The 22,296-nt window shown below is 43.7% G+C and overlaps 4 protein-coding genes across 10 annotated transcripts; 1 reads left to right on the forward strand and 3 right to left on the reverse strand.

Annotated features, from left to right (window-relative positions):
• Positions 1 to 594: 594 nt before the first annotated feature.
• LOC108153491 (serine/threonine-protein phosphatase rdgC) lies at positions 595 to 14,397 on the reverse strand. 7 transcript variants are annotated; one of them, XM_017283532.2, is made up of 14 exons: positions 14,331 to 14,397; positions 7,817 to 8,589; positions 7,142 to 7,267; positions 4,886 to 5,013; positions 4,543 to 4,624; positions 4,357 to 4,481; positions 4,125 to 4,292; positions 3,848 to 4,051; positions 3,633 to 3,782; positions 3,505 to 3,570; positions 3,261 to 3,446; positions 2,790 to 3,197; positions 2,633 to 2,732; positions 595 to 2,574 (listed from the first exon to the last, which is right to left on the reverse strand). In XM_017283532.2, the coding sequence occupies exons 2-14, from the start codon at positions 8,082 to 8,084 to the stop codon at positions 2,225 to 2,227; spliced, it is 2,361 nt and encodes a 786-aa protein (XP_017139021.1). In that variant the 5' UTR covers positions 8,085 to 8,589; positions 14,331 to 14,397; the 3' UTR covers positions 595 to 2,224. The 7 variants fall into 7 exon arrangements, with proteins under 7 accessions (XP_017139021.1, XP_017139022.1, XP_017139027.1 ...); XM_017283533.2 differs by lacking the exon at positions 7,142 to 7,267 and having other exon boundaries at positions 14,331 to 14,396; XM_017283538.2 differs by lacking the exons at positions 7,142 to 7,267; positions 7,817 to 8,589; positions 14,331 to 14,397 and adding exons at positions 5,671 to 5,776; positions 6,578 to 6,714.
• A 3,233-nt stretch (positions 14,398 to 17,630) lies between these two features.
• On the forward strand, positions 17,631 to 20,925 carry LOC108165283 (flocculation protein FLO11-like). The gene is made up of 3 exons (XM_017301318.2): positions 17,631 to 17,781; positions 17,841 to 18,163; positions 18,225 to 20,925. Exons 1-3 carry the CDS (start codon positions 17,646 to 17,648, stop codon positions 19,668 to 19,670), a joined length of 1,905 nt encoding a protein of 634 aa, XP_017156807.2. The 5' UTR covers positions 17,631 to 17,645; the 3' UTR covers positions 19,671 to 20,925.
• On the reverse strand, positions 19,728 to 22,088 carry LOC108152046 (probable deoxycytidylate deaminase). The gene is made up of 3 exons (XM_017281049.2): positions 21,998 to 22,088; positions 20,095 to 20,485; positions 19,728 to 20,027 (listed from the first exon to the last, which is right to left on the reverse strand). The coding sequence occupies exons 1-3, from the start codon at positions 22,000 to 22,002 to the stop codon at positions 19,860 to 19,862; spliced, it is 564 nt and encodes a 187-aa protein (XP_017136538.1). The 5' UTR covers positions 22,003 to 22,088; the 3' UTR covers positions 19,728 to 19,859.
• LOC108152045 (clathrin light chain) lies at positions 20,600 to 21,680 on the reverse strand. Its single transcript, XM_017281048.2, has 2 exons — positions 21,550 to 21,680; positions 20,600 to 21,436 (listed from the first exon to the last, which is right to left on the reverse strand). Exon 2 carries the CDS (start codon positions 21,423 to 21,425, stop codon positions 20,757 to 20,759), a length of 669 nt encoding a protein of 222 aa, XP_017136537.1. The 5' UTR covers positions 21,426 to 21,436; positions 21,550 to 21,680; the 3' UTR covers positions 20,600 to 20,756.
• Positions 22,089 to 22,296: the final 208 nt, after the last annotated feature.

Raw genomic sequence — 22,296 nt, forward strand, 5'->3', positions numbered from 1 at the left:
ATTTTCAGGAAAATATTTTCACTATCGAGTAATAAATGTGGCTCAAAATACAAATTGGAGAGAGAGAGAGAGGTGCGAGTATCTTATGCTTACATTAAATAACATATGTATGTAGTATGTATATGGCATTAGATAAGTATGTAAAATGTTAATTGATAACTAGCGTAGCGTAATGTTATTTGTTTGTCAACGATTGACGACATTTATTGGTCCTACCGGTGCCTGTTGAGAAGCGTTTTGGTTTCTATCATAGGTACTCGATTCCATTCCGATCGCGTGAGTATATTCTTTGGAAGGGAAAAGAGTAGCTCCCATTCTCCCTCCAAACAAACGGCTTAAACTAGTATGCGATCGCTTCACTTGTAAATTGTATCTGGATCATTTACTTAAATACTTAGCATAACATAAATGGATTGTTAATTTTAAAAGTTTTTATTGCGTTTAGTTTGTGAATTTGACGGCCAATTGATACGAATGTTATGTTAAACCTGTTTTCAGAACCTCAATTGAAGAAAACTACAAATGACTATGTTTTATGGGTTACGGTTACGGTTACGGTTACGTCTCTTCGATATAAACATCATTACATTGTAATTAATTGCTTTCATATTATATATTTATACTATTGTACATACAACATTCAAGGTGGCTTAAAGATATTCCAAAGAAAATACAGTATAAATATATTGTGTAAAAATGTATAAATGTATTACAACGATCTTTTCAATTCTGCCCACGGCAATGTGAGTTTTTATCGTTAACCGTGGGACTCTAGAGCCGGAACATCGACTATGCTTTAACCTTTTCTTATGCAGAATATATGTACGGGTTAGTCTAACAAAAACTGCATAAACTGATATGAATTTGGTCTCAAATGGCATACATTTTGATAGCGGATCGCTATGGAGATTATTGACTGCTTGTGTTTGGGAATACTAGTTGTACATATTAATACTCCTACGAGTATGTGTGTGATTTCCAAAATGAAAAAAAAGATCTCTTCAAACTAAAACTAATACCTCTAACGTTGTTGCGGGAAAAATTCCCAGAACACTTTTCCGCAGGAATGCCTCCTGCAATCCTTTATATTTTGCTTGCTTGAACTACTTTAAAAAAAAGTACTGGTAGGTAATTTAAATCTCATCAAAAACTTAGATTATCTTTGGCTTAAAGAACTCCTTTTTAACTTTTCGAATAAAAAAAGGAATATGTAAAGTTAGTTAATGTGTAATTTTTCTTGCAACCAATTTTCCTTGGTGTGGTCATTTATTTTGATAGATCCTTAACCAAACTTAAATAACATTTAATAGAATCCTACAAGCCGTGCACAGGAATTTCCCAAAATATGCATTTTTTAGTTGTGAAATTATTCTTAAATAATAAAAGAGGTACTTTCGGAAGCCATTTCTTTCTTTTATAATTTCTGTAATTTCTTGCGATTCGTTTCATTTAAAATTGTGCAGCTTTATGAAGATTTATTTGGAGTGGTATATTCTTTAATTGGCTTGGGCTTAATAGTATTTATAATTATAGATAGGAATAGTATATGTCTTTAACATCAGCATCAACGTTTAGATGTTGCTTTTATTACAAAATTCTGGTACTAGCAGTATTGAAAAAAAAACAAAAAAATTCATGTTGATCCCATTGGCTTAGGTTGTAAGCGTTGCAATTACTCCATATATAGTACATATGTTTCTGTATATACATATGTATCTCTAACTTTAATAGTATTTATACGCTTTTACTGTAGCTATAACAAATGTGCACGATACTTGGCTATACTTGAAGAAAGCACGAGCTATAAAGTGCACAATACGATTATTACAGGTTTATACGTGTATTAAATGACGTTCTATAATGGTCTATAAATCAAAAGCACTCGGGAATGGCCGGCAGACGAGCCAAAATGTGTCATGACTTTGCTGTCCGTAGTTTAGCTTTCGCAGAGATCTCGTAATTCATCTTTTATAAATATATTCACATGTATCTATTAAATTTATGTCCGATGTTTGAATATTGCGCAAATACTATAAATGATCCGCGGTAACCGATAAATAAAACACACACAAATGATCTTCAGAAATGCTGCGGAGAGCTGAACGAGTATAATTCGTAAATGAGAAACAATTTTCCTGGGATTTCGTGTTTAAATAAACAGATTCTTTTGGTCTTCCACGAGCCACGGAGTCATGGACTCACCCTGGATGTCACGATGGAGCCCTTAGGCCTTATTGGGTTTGATTACTTTAGCCTCGCAGTCGGATGGGTCTATATCTTGCTCTACAATGACCGTATTCCGTGATATTCTATCCGCCAGCTCGGTGACGGGGTCCGAGGGTTTGGTTGAGGCCCTGACCTCCGAACGCCTTCGTGTGTTCTCATCCTGTTGCTGCTTCCTTTGCACATCGCTCAGCCTGAAGGCCTCCAGGAACTCGTTCAGATCCACCTTGCCATCCCCATTCAGATCCATCATACGACACTTCTCCAGCATCTCCTCCTTGGAATAGGCGCCCGGCATGTGTGCCGTCAACAGATCAATCGCTGTTTCGAATTCGTCCAGAGTTATCTCCCCTGAGGAATTGAAGATGCAGCTGGATTATCAGTGCTTACCAGTGCGGCAAGTGCTTACCAGAATCGTCAGCATCTATGATATTGAAGATGGCCACCAAACTGGCTTTGTTCGCATACAAAGCGTCCATGACTGAGGTTCCATCTGCCTCGGCCTCCAGCTGCAAATCAATTGGCTATATATTGTGGGTTCACAGTGAAACTGGGAAACTACTCACGATCACGTCCGTATCCAGTAGATCCAATGTGGTATAATAGTTCACCATGTGGCTGTCGGTGCCAGGAGCCAGCTTATCGCGCAGGAGACGCCAGGGCAGTCCCAGCTTTGTGACCTTCTCCATCACATAACACCAGTTCGTAATGGTTATGCATCCGGTATTGTCCGGATCGAACTTCTTGAACTCATCCTCCAGCTCATCGCGATAGTCGCGCATCTTCACGGCGAGCTCCTTCAGAGCAGAGCTCTCCACCATGCCCATGCGCTGCTTAAAGGACAGACGTTTCGACTGCGAGGCCGCCGATATGTACTGCACAAAATGCGGCATCAACTGGTTGTTGAGACGTATGTAGGCGCCCTTATTGGAGCCAATCGCATAGTAGTTGGATGCCGAAAAGATTGTGATTACCTGTGGGACGCGGTATGGATTAGAGGAGTAGTCTAGGGGGGAGGGCACGAAGGATCCACCCACCTTGTTGTCGTGCATGAACTCGTGGCCGTTGGGCTTGCACTCGTGGGACCGTATGACATAGCTGAGTCGGTGGCGCTGCAGGAAATTCTCAGTGACGTCGGGGCCAAACCAAACACCAGCACCTCGCAGTGTGTTTGGAACGCATCCCATCACGGTCTGGGGGTCGCTCCACATGATATCGAAGATCTGCAATGGCGGGATCGCATGAAATAAAGCTAGATGAAAGCCTTCTTTGTGGATGTACCTGTTGCCATTCGGTTTTATCCAGAGGCTCGCCGTCTGTGAGCGGTGGTCGCAGAATGGATACGTACTGGAAAGATGGCATAGTTAGTCGATGGTCAACGATTAAGTCATTGAAGGGGGCTCCCCCACCTTGCCCCGATCGATGCTCTTGATGAGGTCCAAGCTGGTGTTGTCGGAAATGCCACCGTGGACGATCAGCACTCGACTGTTGAGAACGGAGCCTAGTGGAAGCCATCTGTAGACCTCGTCGATGATAGCCAGCAGTCGCTTGTGGTTCCGCTGCAGAACATACAGGGGTAAAATCCTTGCCAATCCTCCCACAATCGGCGATTGACAATACTTACGGGGTACTTGCCCTCCACTTCGCGAATGAATCCATAGCGGGCATTCATGACGCTGTCTTCGTGATTGCCGCGGTTCAGGAAAACCGCCTGGGGAAATGCCAGATACAGAGACAGAAGCAACAGCAGCACCTCCAGTCCCCGCTTGCCCCTATCCACAAAGTCCCCGTTGAACACATAAGGATTGGAAGATGAAGGAAGACCGTTCTAAAAGGTAAAAGAATGCCCGTAAAAATATAGATTATGGAGGACATGGAGAGTATCCATGACTGCTTCTTACCTTGTGCAGCACCACAAGAAGATCGTCGAGTTTCCCGTGCAGATCGCCACAGACAGTGACCTGCTGCGACACAGCAGTGGACACCATGGAGATGTTCGGCAACTGCTTAAGGGACTTGGCACCCTCGCGCAGGATCAGCGCCACATATTTCGGATGCAATCGGTTGCCCTGGAAACGACTGTTTGGTTGGGACACGGACAAAGAGGCGCTGCTGCTGTTGCTGCCCACTTACCCGTTTCTTGCGGAAGACATCAATCAGGAGATCAATGTGACTCTTTCGAATTGGCATCTCTATTTTGGCATTCACAGTATCCCCGAGCTCATCCATCATATCGTCCTTTTCGTCCAGAAGGGAAACTGTAGAGCACGTGGAGGTAAAGGCTATTCCTGTGGTTAGTGGTCGATGGGGAAAACTTACTTATGGATTCGCCATGATGTTGATTTTTCCTGCCCGCGGCCTGGGGCATATGTTTGATGAGGTCATTGAAGAATTTGTACAGCTGCGGGAGAACAGAATGTCACGCATGAATAGACTTGCAGAGAGAGGGGGTGGAGAGGGGAGGGGAGGGGAGGTGTTCACTCTTGTGATTGCACTTGCAGCACAGTTCCATCGACTTGCTATCGACTTTTGAAACTCTACAAATGCAATTGTCTGATGTCGGGGGGGGGCCCCCTCAGGACAGAGCTTATACATGCATGTACAAACACATACATACATACATACATATGTAAATATGTACCCTCCTTCGAATTGTTCTTACCTCAGCCTGGTCCTGTTCGCTGGCGTACTCTAGATTCTGGAATATCTGCCAATTGCAGCGCCTCATCATTTCGCGACGTGCCTGATGCCTGCGATACCATTTCTGGATAAATATAGCCGCTCTGATAGCTAAAAGATTGATCGAGTATTAAATGTTTTGTATTTTTTGTTTTGTGGGTTGTTTGCTAGCGACTGTATGGGTGAGGGGGGGATTTGTACATCGAGAACCAGATCAAGGAACATCAAAGAATTTCTATGTAATGCAACATCAAACATCAAAGCCACAATCTACACCTAAAGACAGCCGAAAGCAGAGGTTTTCTTAAAGGTACATTCGGCCTTTGACATTTTCAAGCATTTCCCCGTTCGACGCTAATCGGTACAAAGTTCACAAAATGCAAATTTTTAATGGATGGAGTCGGAGGGGTGTGGGAATGGCTTGCGGGAGGCATGCGGGATGCGGAATGGGTTGTGCGGAATATGGACAGTACTCGCGTTAATTACTTGCCGTTCTCATCCATTTTGATGCAAATTTACTCGTCTGCTTTATGTACACACACACTGAATGCTGAAAACGTCAAAGACAGTCAAAAATTGGTGGGCAGAATGGGGTAAGGCAGGGCAGGGCAGGGAAGGGCAGGGGTTTTTGTGGCAACAACAACAGCTCTACTTCTACCGGCAGATAGTACAAGTGTGGCAGAGAGAGAGAGAAATAGAGACAGACAGGGAGAGAAAAAGAGAGAGAGAGAGGGATTGAGGTCTGCAGTTTCAAAATCTTTTACACACTTGTCGCTGCGTCTGGTGGGGGCGGTGGTTTTTTCTTTTTCAAATTTATACAGCCCATAAGATGGGTCGAAAGTTGCTTCAACATCCGCCGTAGTCCGATACCCAGCTGCAAATGTTATTTTTCCGGGATTTGTCATATGATGTTATTCTAAAATCTCCATATCGTACGATTCAAAAATGTATTCGACACTATTCGGACACTTTCCCTCCTCATGTCTTCTCAATGAATTTGGATGGATATTGCAAATGGGAATCTTGGGGAAAACATGCGATAATATATTCAATAGCTAAATCGATGTATAAATATATGTCCAACTGTTTGTTGGATCTGGTTTGAGGACAGTGCTTGTCTGAGATCTTGTACAGCAGATAATTTCGAACCCTTTAATTTCCAGTTCCAATCCACACTCAGTAATTTCAGAATCGAATATTATATGTAATTAATTGACGAAGCATGCCTAATAGTAGATATGTTAATTTTCACAACATGTTTTTGATCATTTCCTGGACTGCCATTTCCCCTTACGAATAAATATTCGGGTGGGCCATCTGCGATTAATCTTAGTAACAATTAATGTTAGAATACCTGATTACAGCGTTCGTAAATGGCCTAAATGATGATTTTTGTACAAGGGAAAATGCCGAAAAGTCAGTCACTGCTGCATGACGAATACTTTCTGGACCGTACGAATGTATTGTTTTTGGCTGCCAAAAATGGCCAGACTGCCATGACATTTAAGGCACGGGCTGGTTTGGTTAATTATATAAACTGGGGGAGTAGGCAAAGCCTTGGAAAAGCACGAAGGCTTAACCGCAGAGACTTCGAGGCTGTGAAAGTAAGAATTAATTGGTTTTCGTATGTCATCCTTATGCACTTTTGAATGTCCAAACTAATAACAAACCCTACAGAAATACTCGAAAGTTCCGCTTCTGTCTGTCTTTCGAATGCAAACTCAAACTCAAACAAAAACCAAAAACTTTATATTTTGCCGTGTACGCCGCTTTAAACCGCATAGAGGACCCGGAACGACTGGAACTATTAAAATGCTCGTACGTATTGCAGCAGTAGAAAGAACTACGCGATGACTATGACGATGCCTCGTGCTCTGTGTGCTTTTGTGGGGCAAGTGTGTTGTTTTGGTGCTTTGAAAAGGCGTAGCACTGTGGGCCACACACACAGGAAAAGTGAACAAAACGTAGTTCACAACACCTTACGCCCAAAAGCACATGGCCTCCCCACAGTATTCTTTGTTCCAATTATCGAATCGGTGGATGGTCTGTCCGTCCGAGCGTCCGTACGTCCTTCCCTTTTCCAATTTGCGTCCACGTCCGCGTGCTTGTGGTCTAATTTCTGGCTTGCTGCGTGACTAGCTGAATGAGTATACTACTGCTATGTATGCCAGAGTATTGACCCACACTCGTATATACATATATCTGACTTTAGTTATAGCCAACTGTCCAGTTGTCTTACCAACGGCCCAACAAGCCATGGGGGCTTTCTCTGGTGGTGTTCCTTCGGTTTGACGGTGACGGAGACGGAGACGGAGACCGAGACGGAGGGTGTCGTCGTCTTTCTGGCTCGGGTCCATGAGAATCGCTGGTAAAATAAATTCGAACAAAGAATAAGGTTAGCGCAAGCGCCGGAACACGACCACGGTCATACTGGTAGGTCTCTGTGGTGTGGCCTAAAGGTCATCGATGGGGAGTGCAAGTGCAAGTCCACCACCAAGCAGCCATTAGGGAGGACCAGATGTACCACCAAAGGACACATTAGAGACATATGGTAATTGTAGGACACCTAAGAGTTCTACCTTAAATACAAATTTTAGAGCAACTAGGCCCTTGCTAAGACAACTCCTTTATCGTTTGTTCCCAACGATATTCATGCTTGTATTGATACCTATTTCAATAGTAGAGGTCAGATTTCAGATGACATTATCCGCTGCTTAATTCTATGTTCTTCAACCAGCGGCAATTGCCAACCGCACTTTGCCTAATTCGTAACCATCAGAGGCAAAATAATAGCGTAAATGGATTAGGTTTTGGGGGCTATTGTCCGCGTGGTTGTGGTTCTGGTACAAATCCCCTGCGACAGTCAAAGTCAAATGAATGGATCTAAGCCTATTGTAGGCAACAGTATACTCACTTTTCTCGGCCCGGGAGGCGCTCATTCCCCGCAGCGGCTTGCGAAAGTGCTTGCACCAACCTTTCCTGTGGAAGAACTGCAGCAGACTGGAGGCCCGTGTGGTCGTCTGGGCGGCCACCGACTGGGGCTGCCCGCTCGGACCCAGCGTCTGCATGCTGGCACCCACGCGCTCTATTTCCGATGAGCGGCACGACGAGGCGTCTTCGACGGAGGAGCCGCGCCGCTTGCCGTCCTCGTCGGATCGCAGGCACACGCAGCTGCGTAGCATACTTCTGCGGGCTGACGCTGACTGACAAATCCTGTCAAAGCTGTCAAAAACTAGCCCCCGGGGCTAGATCACAGGTCACCACCGAGAACGGGGGAGGGAGGCAGGGCAGCGTAACCTAAGACGCCACAGTCCCGACCCGTGTCCCGTCGACAACTGTCAGGCGGCGGCTGGCAGGTGAGGCGCGAGGTCTCCAGTCTCCAGCTCCAGCTCCAGGTCTACGTCCACGTCCTCACATGCGTCGCAGGCAGAGGTCTGATGCCTGATGTCACTCGCCCTTGCCTGACACTGTAATGTAATTTGTCAGCCCCCCTCACTTGCCACACTTCTTGGCACAGTACTGCAGGATTCCTCCTCCTCCACACGCTCGTCTTGGGGTGCGAGTGGGGGCCATTCGCTAGTCGGCGGCCCTAATGCAAATTGATTTCACTTTCGTATAATTTATTCATTTCGATGTTGGCGATGTTGCAACATGGGGCATCAAATCAGCGTCTCAAAGCTTTGCCAACTGAAAAATAAATGGTGCAAAGAAGAAATATACGAGTCTGAAATTATGTTTTACATAAAAGTTAAATTGAAATAATAAGTTTTTCCTTGATCAAATTAGACTTCATTCAGTGTCCCCCATCGGATGTGCCGCTCGGTGTGCATCTTCGCTTTCTGCTCTAATGAATAGTGGAGGACGTACCTCTCTACTTTCCCTGATTCAGCAAATGACAGAAAGAACTCCTTGTGCGGAAATTTCCCTGGGGTACGAGTACGTGCATCTATATGTATATCCAATATCCGTACGAGTATAATGGGTGCATGGGTGCATGGGTGCTTGGGTGCTTGGGTGTGGAGGAATGTAATGAAATGAAACAAATACGATGCGCTTTATCGACTGGAGAATACAAGAATGATAGTTAAAACAGAAGAGAGCACCATCATCGGCAAAGCGACTGTTGAATACCCTGCAAAAAACAACTGCAATTATAATGTTTATATAATGTTTTTCACAATGTCCCGCGCCACAACTTTATGCCACAAAGAAAATCTTCTGTTGCCCAGCACGTGCCGCACGTTGATGCGTTGCAAACTGTTGGACAATCTTCGTATACTCTCCTCCACTGGCAAAGGGGGGGTTTTGTTGGCCAAAACTCGTTGACCCGGCTGCCATTTCACTATTTATGACCACTAGTATATCGTACGAGTATATATGTACTATCTATGTGTATCTACGGGGTGGTAGGTGCCCGAGGGGTCTATTGTGATGGTCGAAATGCTTTCAGCTTTTATGAAGCCAGTGTTCTCTCGAGTGGCTCCAGACGAACGGGCCAATGTATCCACCAATTGAGCGATATGCCACACCCAACCTTCAACCCGCGCCGGATGGGGCCGCACCCACAGACCCACAAAACAGTGGCAACAGAATCAGTGGCAGATCCACGAAGTGTGAAATTAAAATGATAACCTGTAGCAGAACACGAGGACCCGCTACCCCCATCGATGAGGGATGTGGCGCAACATATTGTAACCTAAATATAAAGGCAGCATGGAAGGTGGGTATTGATTAATCGCTTAAAACATACAACAGCGCCTACGGCAATGTACGGGGTATATTTCGGGGCAGAAATGCGGAATGAGCAGGCGATACCAATGAAAGCGAGTTTATTATTTGGTAACTACCGAGAGGGAATACGAATTGAGAGTCTCTGCAAATCGAAGAACGCATATCTCCGGAAAAGAGCAATTTTCGGGCCCACGCCATGCCCATCTTCATGCATCTACCCCGCAGATGCTCTGCCATCCCACTGGAGCTACTCTCATGCATATTTCAATTATTACTTTTTTTCGGCTGTATTCAAAGATCCCTATCTGACGAGGCAAAGGCAATGCACGGGCGTCCCCCCATCGTTTGTCAGGTAAAATGTTTTAGAAGACGAACCGCCACACTCCTCTGTCGTGGCACTTTTCGAGAGAAAATTGCGTTAGCGAAAAATGTAAATGTGGCGGCAAAAGTGGGCGCAAGGCTTTTATCGAAATGTAATTTGTCTAAAGTGAAAATGACAGAGAGTTCACTGCAAAATTGTGGAATTTCTTTAAGGATTTTCGCTAACTTTACGCTTCAGAAATAATAAATCAAAAGGATATTCAATATGGAAAGCCACAATTTGATCTTTAGGCCATTGAAACCATCGGAAATAAAAGCCAAAGGCGATAAAGTAGGTTCTAGGGCAGTTTATGGGACCGGTGGTCCCATGAATTGGAGGCCCAACTCTCTTTATTTCAATTACCCATTTCTTTTGGGGTCAATTTCCGGTTCCGTGTGGAAATGCTGCCGCCTTGGGTCAGGACAAGAGGGATCAAAAGATAATGGGATTATCCGCCAGCACATTGCGGACGAGAGAATACGTTGTTTCTCCATTAATCCCAGAACAAAGAGCGAACAGAACAGAACAGAACAGAACAGCAGCAGAAGCAGCTATCTGTCCGCTAAACGGACATTGACGGTAATAGGTTCTGTCCACCAACTAAAGAAGAAGGATCCGGATCCCGCCCTTTGCGTGTGTGGTGCGGCGCCCCAAAAGATGATTGTTGGCTGACTCAATTACGATGAATTGCATGTCAGACGACACGGGACGGCACACGGACACCCCGGTACTCTGGCACTCAGCATTTCAGTTCAGCAAACATCGCTTACGCCCCGCAGCAATTAACTTGGCAGCAAATGTACTTATTTGCAGATGATGCGTCAAGTCTCAGGGTCAATGGCTGGAATAAATTTAGCAAACAACTAACAGAACGTTAGGTCACATTCTATAGAACAGCGGTGGGCATGTCCTGGGTCCCAAAAGTTCCCACAGGACGCGGCACATTGATGCTCTGACACGAGACGTACAGGCGAATGCTGCAAAAGCGAATGCCGGAGAATAGTAAACACATAACATACATGTCGTGTGCATAACGCGGTATATTGACTTTAGTTTCACTGATAAGGATCTATTTTTAATAGTCTTTTTCTTGTTGGACTGCTCCCAAATTCAGAAAGCTTGCCCCAGCAATTTTTAAACCCACTCTCTCTTTCTCCCTCTCTCTCTAAATTTTTTCACATCGCACTTTTTCCTACAATGATCTCACTGTCTAAGCTGACTAATTAAAGCTATAAACGAGTGTATATTTCTGTAGTCTATGAAAACCAGTTTAATCAAAATAAGAGCTACTTTTATTTGACCTTAAACTAAAGTAAAATTCATTTAGTCTTTAACATCAAGGTGGATTACCTTCTACTTCAATTAAGTATAAGCTGTTTACTAAAAACGGATACAAATTTTTAAAGCCGCATGACATTTCCTGTGCAGTAGTAGCTTCAAAAACATTTAGCCATGAGAAACTGGAAACGGCCTAAGGTTCGTCCCGTCCAAAGGTCAAATGGGAATCAGAAAAGTAAAAAATGTTGCTGTTCACTAATGTTCTCGGCTCGCAAATTTGTTCATTCAAATTCTCTGGCAGGTAATTAGGTTGCCTGCGCTTTTAATTGAGTTGCCCGAGGAGTCAATTTGACGGGTAGGCACGTACCAGAAAGAGAGCCTGCCGAAGGAGCACCTGGATGGCTACAGCATTAGCTATCACGTTTTAACTATAAACATTTCTCCGTTAAATTTTACAGTTTATAGCCAAAAAGTCTGCTCGGGTCCCCATTAACAAGGCCACGAGGGCTTTAAAAACTTTGAAATGATGTCAGCTCTCGGATGCGGTGCTCATGTGGATGTGTGTCAATGCTGAGGGTCGATTTTCGTTATTTATAAACCGAATTAGGGATAAACGGAAATTGGGCGTCAGGCGTTTGGCACCTTAAAAGCGGCGCTCTGCCAGCATTAAGCAGCCATATGGACCAGGATTTCAGGATTTCCAGCCCAGCAGCTGTGTGAGAAGCGCCCCAAAGCATTCGAAGCAAGTATTTAGCCGTAATTTATTCTCGCTACGTACACTCGGAGAATAATGAGGCATAAAATACAGCTCTAAAGTGAAATTGAGTCACAATTTCTGATAAATATCTCAAGAAAAAGCTTGCATGAGGAATGATTTTTTGGTTGATATCTTTTAAAAAACGTATTATAAAACTGAGGGAAGGTTTCGCCGAGTGTATTTCATGGGAGAGTATGCCGTAAGTTGATGTTTTGCCTTAATTGCCGTCGAAGAGTAACAAAACACCGACCTTTTCCTTATTTTTGGTTGGCGAATCAAGCGCGAAAATTGCGACACCTTGGATGGCTTTTGGGATGGAAGGTAAACGACTTATTTAAATCAATGTTCAACAGCAGGAGTCTTAAATTTCAGATCTTGATTAGATGATGATTTGGGTACTCTCGAGGTACCTTAGCGAAGGACAATGCGTCAGATTGGGTTTCTTTTCGATGATTTTCTATGCTCAGCGGTCAATCCTTTGGAATTTCATATTCCAAAAAACACTTCGCCTACATATGTATACGAAAAGTGGCAAGACCTAAAGAGCCTCCTGCTTTGCACCACTTTCTAATACCATGCTTTGCCATTTCAATACCCAACCAACAACAAAAAAAGTTTAGTCCTAAAGCCCACGCAAAAATCAAATCAAAAGTGGTGGGACATTAGGGGAATGAAACCGCTGGAAGTTCAAGCACGATATAAAAAACAAAAAACAAAAAAAAACTCCCAGGCGGTGGGAAAAATAAACGAAATCACGAAAATAAATAAACAAGTGAATCTCGGGGAAGGAAAGAAAGCAAAAGCAAAAAGGAGAGCCCCAAAATCAAATGCCAAACGTCAGCAGGATTGGTTGCTTCTGTGGGGGCCGGTCTGCGTTTCAGGATCTAACTCTCGGTAACCTCGTTGGGATGAGGGAATCTAATCTTCGATATGACTGCCATTCAAAAGGTAGGGTAAAGCACTCAACTAATCTAATATCATAATAATTATAAGAGTGTACTGAAAAGTGAATAAACTACTGAAAGAGTACAAATTGTACGGAAAATACCCCAATTACAGGTTTTTGCTCTATAAGCAATCTGTTATCCTGGTTAAGCAAATAATTCTTCAAATCCTTCAACTTATGCACATTAGACCGATTATATTTGATCTTCTACGAAAAGACAGACATGCGTAGATCGCATTCATCTTGTTTCAGAGACGCTGACGAATGCTGTAGATTGATAGACTTAAAAAAAAACGAGATTCCGAGTAGGAGTTTATAAATGGTGATTGCCAGACACATCATATCAATCATATGTGAGATTGCGTGTATTATTTGCTGCTACTGTTAATACAAACCAAATACATACATACATACTATATATTTATGTGAAATATTTATGTATGCTTAGATAGACAAAAGTAATTTCCATCTTTAAATGAAACACATTTAATGACCCATATAGTCATTTTGCCTACTTGGCAATTCAGACAGAAATGTCTTCTTGGTGTCTTTCATCACCTTAAACATTTGTTTGTTCCAATCTTTGCATATATTTTAAACAAATTTCTGTCCGTAGATGTGTGCATGTATGCGCTTGTGTATTCATATCCATCGGAGAGAGAGATTTCTAAATAAATATGTGCATATGTATGTATGTACTTTTCTTAAGTAAAACCCATTTCTCTCTCGTATGGCTTGGCGCCTTAAGTTATTGTTGTTGGCATCATTTACATATGTACAATATACACATACTAACAAGAAAAGGCATTACACTGCACAACAAATTGTTCTGTCAAAGTATGGGGAGGTGCAGTAAGCCACAGTATGGTTGGGGGGGGGGGGGGGGGGGGGGGGGGGGGGAGGGGAGGAGATGATTATTCCTGCATAACTTAACACTGTATACATCACCATATACGAGTAGGTGCCATTTCCCTTTCCTCTTTCAGAGGGATAAGTGGTCATAAAATTATGAGCGTGGAGAAACACCATGCCGCATCCGTAGCTACATATGTATGTACATACATACATATGTACAGATATTAACAGCTACATCTACATACATCGGCATCAACAATAACAGGAAATAGTACAAAGGCGGCGTAAAGCATTAAATGAAGCCAAACACAGAATAGAATGGTTTTGGTGACAAAAGAGCACTGCACCACCACCACCACCAGCGTACCACCGACCAGCACCAAGAACAACAGAACAGCCTAGACGACCTACACCACACACCGACGCATAGCAGCGCTATGATTCCGAAATAGCGCGCCGAGCTGGGGAGCAGCAGCGGCGGCAGCGTCACCATTACGTACACGGAGGGAGCGAGGAGGGCACACTCTGGTGTTCGCGGTCCGTCTTTCATGGAATTCCGTTACAAACTGATTCGGGCCAGAAGCTCGGAAATCCTTTTTGGCCACAGTGGCCGCACAGTCGGCGTCGCAGTCGCCGCTACCATTGCCGTTTCTGTTTCCCCAAAGTGTCGTCGCAGCAGCAAGCACGGGCAAAGCAAAACAAACGGCATCCATCGTCCGTATCAGCTGATTGCACCTTCCAAGTGTCATTCCCATTTTTCCCGTTTGCTCCATTTTCGCTCTTCTCCGGAGGCTGCGCGCTATTTGCGACCCACTCTCCCAAGGAATGTAAAATAAAAGGTGTAACTGTTCAGGGAGGCTCTCTCTCTCTCTCTTGCTCCCTATCCATGTCTGCAGGCTTGCCGAAGGAAGCTAGAGGCTGCTCTTTTGGACTGTCTTACCTTCTAATCCATGTACCTTGTGCACTGACAAATGAGCGTGGGAGATAGAGGACAGCGATGCTAATGCTGTGCCTGAGGTGTATTAATATAAGGTGACGTTTGTCGTTTGTTTGCCACTCTCTCTTGAGAGGCCTTTTAGGAAATTCATCAACTGCGACATTTATTTCCCCAAAATAATAGAACGTGTCATAAATGTATCAAATGGCATGTTCCTCCTTTGAGTTCAACCAGATATTAGAATTTTAAGCAAAACAATCCTAACGATCTCCGCATTTCTTATCAGTCTAGAAATTTGGTTTCTATGATAAAAGTTAATCGCAGAATCGGTCCCATGATGAACGGTAGGGTCTTACTTAGCTCAGTACAACAAAAAACGTCGATCTTCTCTCTCTCATCAAACATGGCGTCAAAGCGCTCGCAGTAGTGCTGATCGTAAAACTGGATCCAAAAGAAAGTTAGCGGACCACCTTAAATAATTTCATCATGAATCGGTCTATTTTTTATACCTGATACTCAAAATGAGTATAGGGATATATTTGATTTATGGTGAAAGTGGATGTGTGTAACGTCTAGAAGGAAGCGTTTCACACCCCATAAAATATATATATTCTTGATCAGCATCAATAGCCGATCCGATCTTATAGGAATCTTCTCTTTCCTGGCTTGGTTGTTAGAGGTCTGACTAGTGAATTAGGGTGACCACCAAGGCGTTTCCAATAAATCGCTGCATATAGTTGTAGCGGACATTGAAATGTGGACAGTCAAAACAAGTAATTTTTTTGTTTTATAAAGTTTTCCTTTTTTTTCAAGAAAAAATATCATGAACCCAACTAAACAATATAAAAGGCAAACGAAACACATTAAAAGTTTGAATCCAAATGTCCTTGCTTTCAAAAGAATCCTTAAATCAAAAAGTATTCACTTTGGTATTCACTTTTATAATTGTGCGGAAAAATTCATTCTAGTTTTTTAGTTCTGTTATTACGTTTAGTTCTATGAATCTTGAAGAGTATGTAATGAATTTGTTGAATATTTTTTTGAGCCTCCTCGGTGTTTTAGAACTAGTTTTCTAATTGTTTTTGGTTGGTATCTTCTAATTTGCCGATTGATTCGATGTTTATATCGTTATGCTACACTTCTTCAAATATTTGTTCCAATTTAGATAACGTTTTGGGTCTCTGCATTTATATTGAAACGTTCATGATGTGCTACAGATTCTAGATCGGATTGAATGCAGGTGAAGCATTCCCAAAGCAAAACGAAAATAAATATGCCCTCCTTGATACTGATTCCCACATACTAGTATCAGATCAATCGGATGTTTAGCAGGATATCGACATGATGAATACCCATACAAGGTTGTTGACATTTTTTACACCAGTATTTGATAGTTAAAGTTTCATGGTGAAAAGTAGCCTGGACTGGTGCTTTCTTCTAAAAACACATTTGTATTCTTCAGCTTTATTTCGTACCCTCTCAGTATATTGATTATTTTTCGTTGTCGTGTCTTTTATTGCTGCCGCATACATGGGTGACCGACCCGTAGCACACATTCTAAGTAGTCCAGTGCCACCAAGCCTTCGGTTGGCCACTCGATGTGATTTTGGAAAATTTGTAGCTAAAGTTCACGAAACCCGAAATTAGGGCTTTGTTACACGCTGACCCGGTTAGGTCGCCAAAAACTTAGGGGTTTTCCGCCCTTGCCAGTAATTCAAAATGGGGGAAACCACTTTACGTGTCCACTTCGGAAAGCCTTGGCCAAAACAGAATCTGGCTGTACTTTCTTGTATGTCGTTTCTGAAGCAATCTTAAAGTTCAGGCTGCATTTCTCGAGCTCAAGAAAGTAGGTAAAATATGGAGATATGTAGAGTCTTTGTTCATTTTTTAGATTGAAAGACATTCTTGGTGGACATAGATAATAAAAGAGACACCCTTACGAAAACAAACGACTCTATATATGCACATTCACAAGTACCCCTGGGTATATGGGGTTTGCGTGAGACGAGGTGCCTGTTCCTATTGGCATCCGGATAACAGCGCTGTTTTGCATATCCCCAGTACCACTTCCTGGCTTCTTGACTTGGCTGCACGCCACACCAGGGCGACGCTCCTTCGTGCCGGCATGCCATTTTAAAACATCCCATCACCGTTTTGCTCGGTCCGGTTCGGTTCTCTTCATAAAAGCTGAATGCAATTTTTAACCACAAATTCTGGTTAGCTGGGCAAAGGCACTCGAATTTCAAAGTTCGAGACTGTCCATGTACATACTTTCTCAATGATAGAAAACACCTGAGATATAAAATAAGCTAAATACGGATACTTATGATGCATTGAGTCACTTCAAGTCACTTCTTAAATTGTGGGTATGGTTCCTTTTGAACTAAGTAATCCCCATTCAACACTTGTGAAACCCTCTTAGCTGCCTTTGGGGCTGCAATATTAATTAAGTATTGCATGTACATACATATTCCATCTGACCTTTTGGATGACGGAGCACCTGTAAGTGGATATACATATGTACATATACAGCTTATTAAAGTTTAAAGCTTCTCCAACAGATATCCGAACTTCCATTTTATGGAGCGGAAAAATAATAATGTTGATAACAGTTTATTCGTGGAAATCACAACAATATGCAGAAACCTACACTATTCTCTCTTGTTTACTGATATGGTATGAAAACTCGCAGAAAACTTCCAGAATCACTTAATGATGGTAGATTTACGACTGGGACAGACCGATTCATTTCTGATAAGCACCATCATTGTACAGTGGGCCATAAACATATTAAGGTTGATGAATTTGGCAACAAAATTTGATTCCCAGCTATATAAGAGACCTTCTTTAAAGAATTTTGATCATTTTGATATTTAAAATGCAAAAGATCATTGCCATTTTGGTCATTGCCGCCTGCGGCCTATTAGTTTTCGTGGCGGCACAAAAGTGCCAGGAATGTCAAAGCGGTAATTCTGCCTACTGTCATGACCAGACCTCCTATCGAAATTGCATGCGTAAGTTCCATGTTGAATTCTGGATCCCATGGGCAACATTCACAAAAGTTTTCTTACAGAAAACAATCCCATTGGCGACATTGTGACGTGTGACAGCGGTTACGTTTGCAGCAACACCGAGGATGTCTGCGTGATGAGCTATTTTGTGGATGGATCTAGTGTGCAGGACGTATGTGGGCCATCTGGTGGAAACGGTGAAGACTGTGCGGTCTGCAGCGGCAGCAACAAATACAGCTGCGTCAGTGAGACTCAGTTTGCACGATGTGTGGATCAGCAGGTATCCACCGCCAATGTCTACAGCTGTGGCACCGATGAGATTTGTGTGATTGAGGCCCTCGCCACCCACGGCACCCTTTGTGTGCCCACCTGTGCCGCTACCTTCGTAAGTGTCTACGTCATAACCATGAGAGAATACCCGACCTGTATCGATGCTTGATCCACAGTTGAACGAGGCGGCTCCGTGCAGCAACAGAGAGTACGTGGCACCCCCAGACCCAAGGGTACCCACTGTGGAAGAACAAGTGAAGGCTTGCCAAGAGGCAGGTGCCAATTCGAACTACCTTTACTTCTTTACGAGATACATCAAAGATATGACATGCAATAGCTATCTCTACTGCGAGAAGGTCAGTACCGTCACGTGGATAGCCATCCTATATAGCTGCAATGGGGACAAACCATTCTTCGATTCGGCCTCCACGACATGTGTAGCCATTCGACCGGCGGACTGCGCAGCAACAACTACGAGTAGTCCACAGGAACAGACAACTTCTTCTTCTGCTGGGCCAACAGAAATTCCATCTACGACAGCACCTACAACGACTAGTCCGCTGGAATCAACAGAGTCTTCCACGAGCTCTAACTCCGAAGTTTCCTCTGAAACTCCATCTACGACAGCACCTACAACGACTAGTCCACTGGAATCAACAGAGACTTCCACGAGCTCTAACTTCGAAGCTTCCTCTGAAACTCCATCTACGACAGCACCTACAACGACTAGTCCACTGAAATCAACAGAGTCTTCCACGAGCTCTAACTTCGAAGCTTCCTCTGAAACTCCATCTACGACAGCACCTACAACGACTAGTCCACTGGAATCAACAGAGACTTCCACGAGCTCTAACTTCGAAGCTTCCTCTGAAACTCCATCTACGACAGCACCTACAACGACTAGTCCACTGGAATCAACAGAGTCTTCCACGAGCTCTAACTCGGTAGCGTCCTCTGAAACTCCATCTACGACAGCACCTACAACGACTAGTCCACTGGAATCAACAGAGACTTCCACGAGCTCTATCTCCGTAGCGTCCTCTGAAACTCCATCTTCGACAGCACCTACAACGACTAGTCCGCTGGAATCAACAGAGTCTTCCACGAGCTCTAACTCCGAAGCTTCCTCTGAAACTCCATCTACGACAGCACCTACAACGACTAGTCCGCTGGAATCAACAGAGTCTTCCACGAGCTCTAACTCCGAAGCTTCCTCTGAAACTCCATCTACGACAGCACCTACAACGACTAGTCCACTGGAATCAACAGAGTCTTCAACGAGCTCTAACTTCGAAGCTTCCTCTGAAACTCCATCTACGACAGCACCTACAACGACTAGTCCACTGGAATCAACAGAGTCTTCCACGAGCTCTAACTCCGAAGCTTCCTCTGAAACTCCATCTACGACAGCACCTACAACGACTAGTCCGCTGGAATCAACAGAGTCTTCCACGAGCTCTAACTCCGAAGCTTCCTCTGAAACTCCATCTACGACAGCACCTACAACGACTAGTCCGCTGAAATCAACAGAGTCTTCCACGAGCTCTAACTCGGTAGCGTCCTCTGAAACTCCATCTACGACAGCACCTACAGCGACTAGTCCACTGGAATCAAAAGAGTAAGAAATTATGTTTAAAACATTAATGAATTGGTTTTAAATATGGAAATGGCTCTGGGAATTTTTCAAAACAATGACACATTTTACTACAGTTTATTAAAAGAATCACAATTACTTATAATAAATTATGAATCAAAAATGTACATAAAATTCACATCAATTTAGATTTAGTTTCGTCTGTTGAATGAGTGCTTCATCTATCGTCCTGGAGGAACGCGTCAAAGTCAATGAGTATCTGCTTCTGGGCGGGCACGTGCCGGGTACAGACCACGCCAACGGAGTCGAGCATGCGCCTGGATGCGCGGTATATTTGCTTATGGGCATACTTGTCCGACATGTAAAAAATTTTCTGGATGCCAGACTGCGTAACGAAACCAATGTTGGAGTTGGGTAAATATCTGGTTGGAGTGGGTAAAAACCAGGATTACCTGTATAATGAGCTTGGCGCACTCGTTGCACGGGAAGAGCGTGGTGTACAGGCATGTACCAACCAAACTGCCGCCATTGGAGTTGAGTATGGCGTTGGCCTCGGCGTGGACCACATACAACTTCTTTTCCTCCAGGGAATCGGGAGAACTGTTCTTGCTTAACTTCGACCAGGGGAACTCGTCATCGCTGCAGTTGCGCGGTAATCCATTGTAACCAATGGCAACAATGCGCTTCTGCTGGTCCACGATGCAGGCGCCCACCTGGGTGACAGGGTCTTTGCTGCGCTGGGCTGAGAGCACGGACGTGGCCATGAAGTAATCATCCCAATGCAGGTAGTCCTGCCGCTTCGAATTCTCTGCTTCGGAAACTTCCTTATTTGCAGATGTGTCGCTGGAATTATTAAGGATATTTTTGGATGGGTTCCTTTTGTTTTTATTTAATTAAAATTAAAAAAACTGTGTGCACATTCTTTATTGCATTCATTACATGAACCATGATCGCAAATTTTTGTCAGCAGCAATAATAATGTATTTATCATATAATTGGAATATACAGCGAATACTTTTCAATAATAATTTTCATATTCAACTCAATGTGTGATTAGGAGAGTACATAATTAAAACTAGTTGGCAGGCAAAGCCATAGCGTCAAATTGTGACACTTAGGTGGTCTTCTGCAACTGAATTGGATTCTGCTTGAGATGCAGGTATATGGAACGCATTCGAGAGACATCCTTGCCCGCCTTGTTAACTTTCGGATTGAAGTCGCAGAGCTTGGCTATGCGCTCCCACTCAGTGCCTGGCTCGATGGTCCCGTTTTCCAATGAAGCGGCCTGCTTTTCAGCGTTTCGCGATGATTGTTTCGTCTTTGAAATCGATTCGCCAATCTGACGCAGCCAGTCGTCGAGTTCCTTTTTCGACTGCTGCCGCAGCTCCTCCTTCTTTCGCTCCTCTTCCACGTCCTTCTCCTCGAGTCGCTGCTTCTGCTCCTCCCGCCACTTGCGTATCTTCTCAGGCTCCTCCCGAGAAGGCGGAGGTCCAGAAATTCCTACTGGCTCGTTCGACTCGCCGCCGATCACCTCGAAGCTGCCAGTTGATGATTCAAGGCCACCTCCAGTCGCAGATAGCTCGCTGCCCAGCTCCGCACCAGCACCACTTAGGCCACCAAGACCAAGACCAAGAGCATCGTCCACTGTGGCAGCATCTGGGGCCGTGCCAGAGCCGCCTGTGATTTCTGCTTCGAGATCCCCCAATGCTGACTGCTCCCGTGCCAGGAATTCTGCCGCTGGGTCGACTTCCTCCTTCAATGCGAAATCATCACCAAAATCCATCTCTATTTACGCTAAAATATGTTGATTATTTAGTGGGCGTCTCACACCATTTACACGTACGCAGGACAGGCTCAAACTGGCCACACATTCTGTGCAAGCGAGCCCACTGTAGATTTCTACATACCTCTCGTTGAAGTTTGCAATTCGAAACAAAGATCAGATTATGATGACTAAGAGGAAATCCGGAGAGAATATATGTTTCTTCAGTTTTCTTTTAGCAATGAATACGTAAAATGACGGTCATTAGCACCCGAAATATCGCAGAAAAGTTATCGAGCTAGTTCGCGCAGTGTTGACTAACGTACGGCACAATTTAGAGCTGTTGCTGCTGTAGTTTATAAAAAAAACAGAACAACTTTTTGCATGGCTTGCTTAACATTTTAAATAAAAACTAAAAGCATTACAGTGTCCAATAAAGTTAAAAACAATGTAAACACTCAAGCAACAACCAAAATCTACCATTGTACAGCACTTGTGACGCAGCACATGCGATTGTGTACCCACGCCCTGGCTGCAGGAAATGAACTGTTTATTGCTCCCGTGTATTGTTTTGACGAGCCGGTTTTACTCACCTCATTATTGAAAACCAATTTAATATGAAGACGTTAACTAAACATGCATTTAATAATTGTCACGACGATAAAAACAGAAGACACTCGCGCCACGAACCGGTTCACTTTGGCATTATTCCCATGATCTGGTGCTCCATATCCTCTGGTTTCAATTTCTGGGCATGCACATAGAATCGCACTTCCTTCTCGTTTTGATATTGGATGTGAAGTCTATCCAATTAAATGAAATATTCTTACATAAATCAATAAATAAATCAAAAACATCGCATCGTACACAATCACATCGATAGCATAAAAAC

Source organism: Drosophila miranda, chromosome XR (assembly GCF_003369915.1).
Source record: "Drosophila miranda strain MSH22 chromosome XR, D.miranda_PacBio2.1, whole genome shotgun sequence".
Taxonomy (NCBI): domain Eukaryota; kingdom Metazoa; phylum Arthropoda; class Insecta; order Diptera; family Drosophilidae; genus Drosophila; species Drosophila miranda.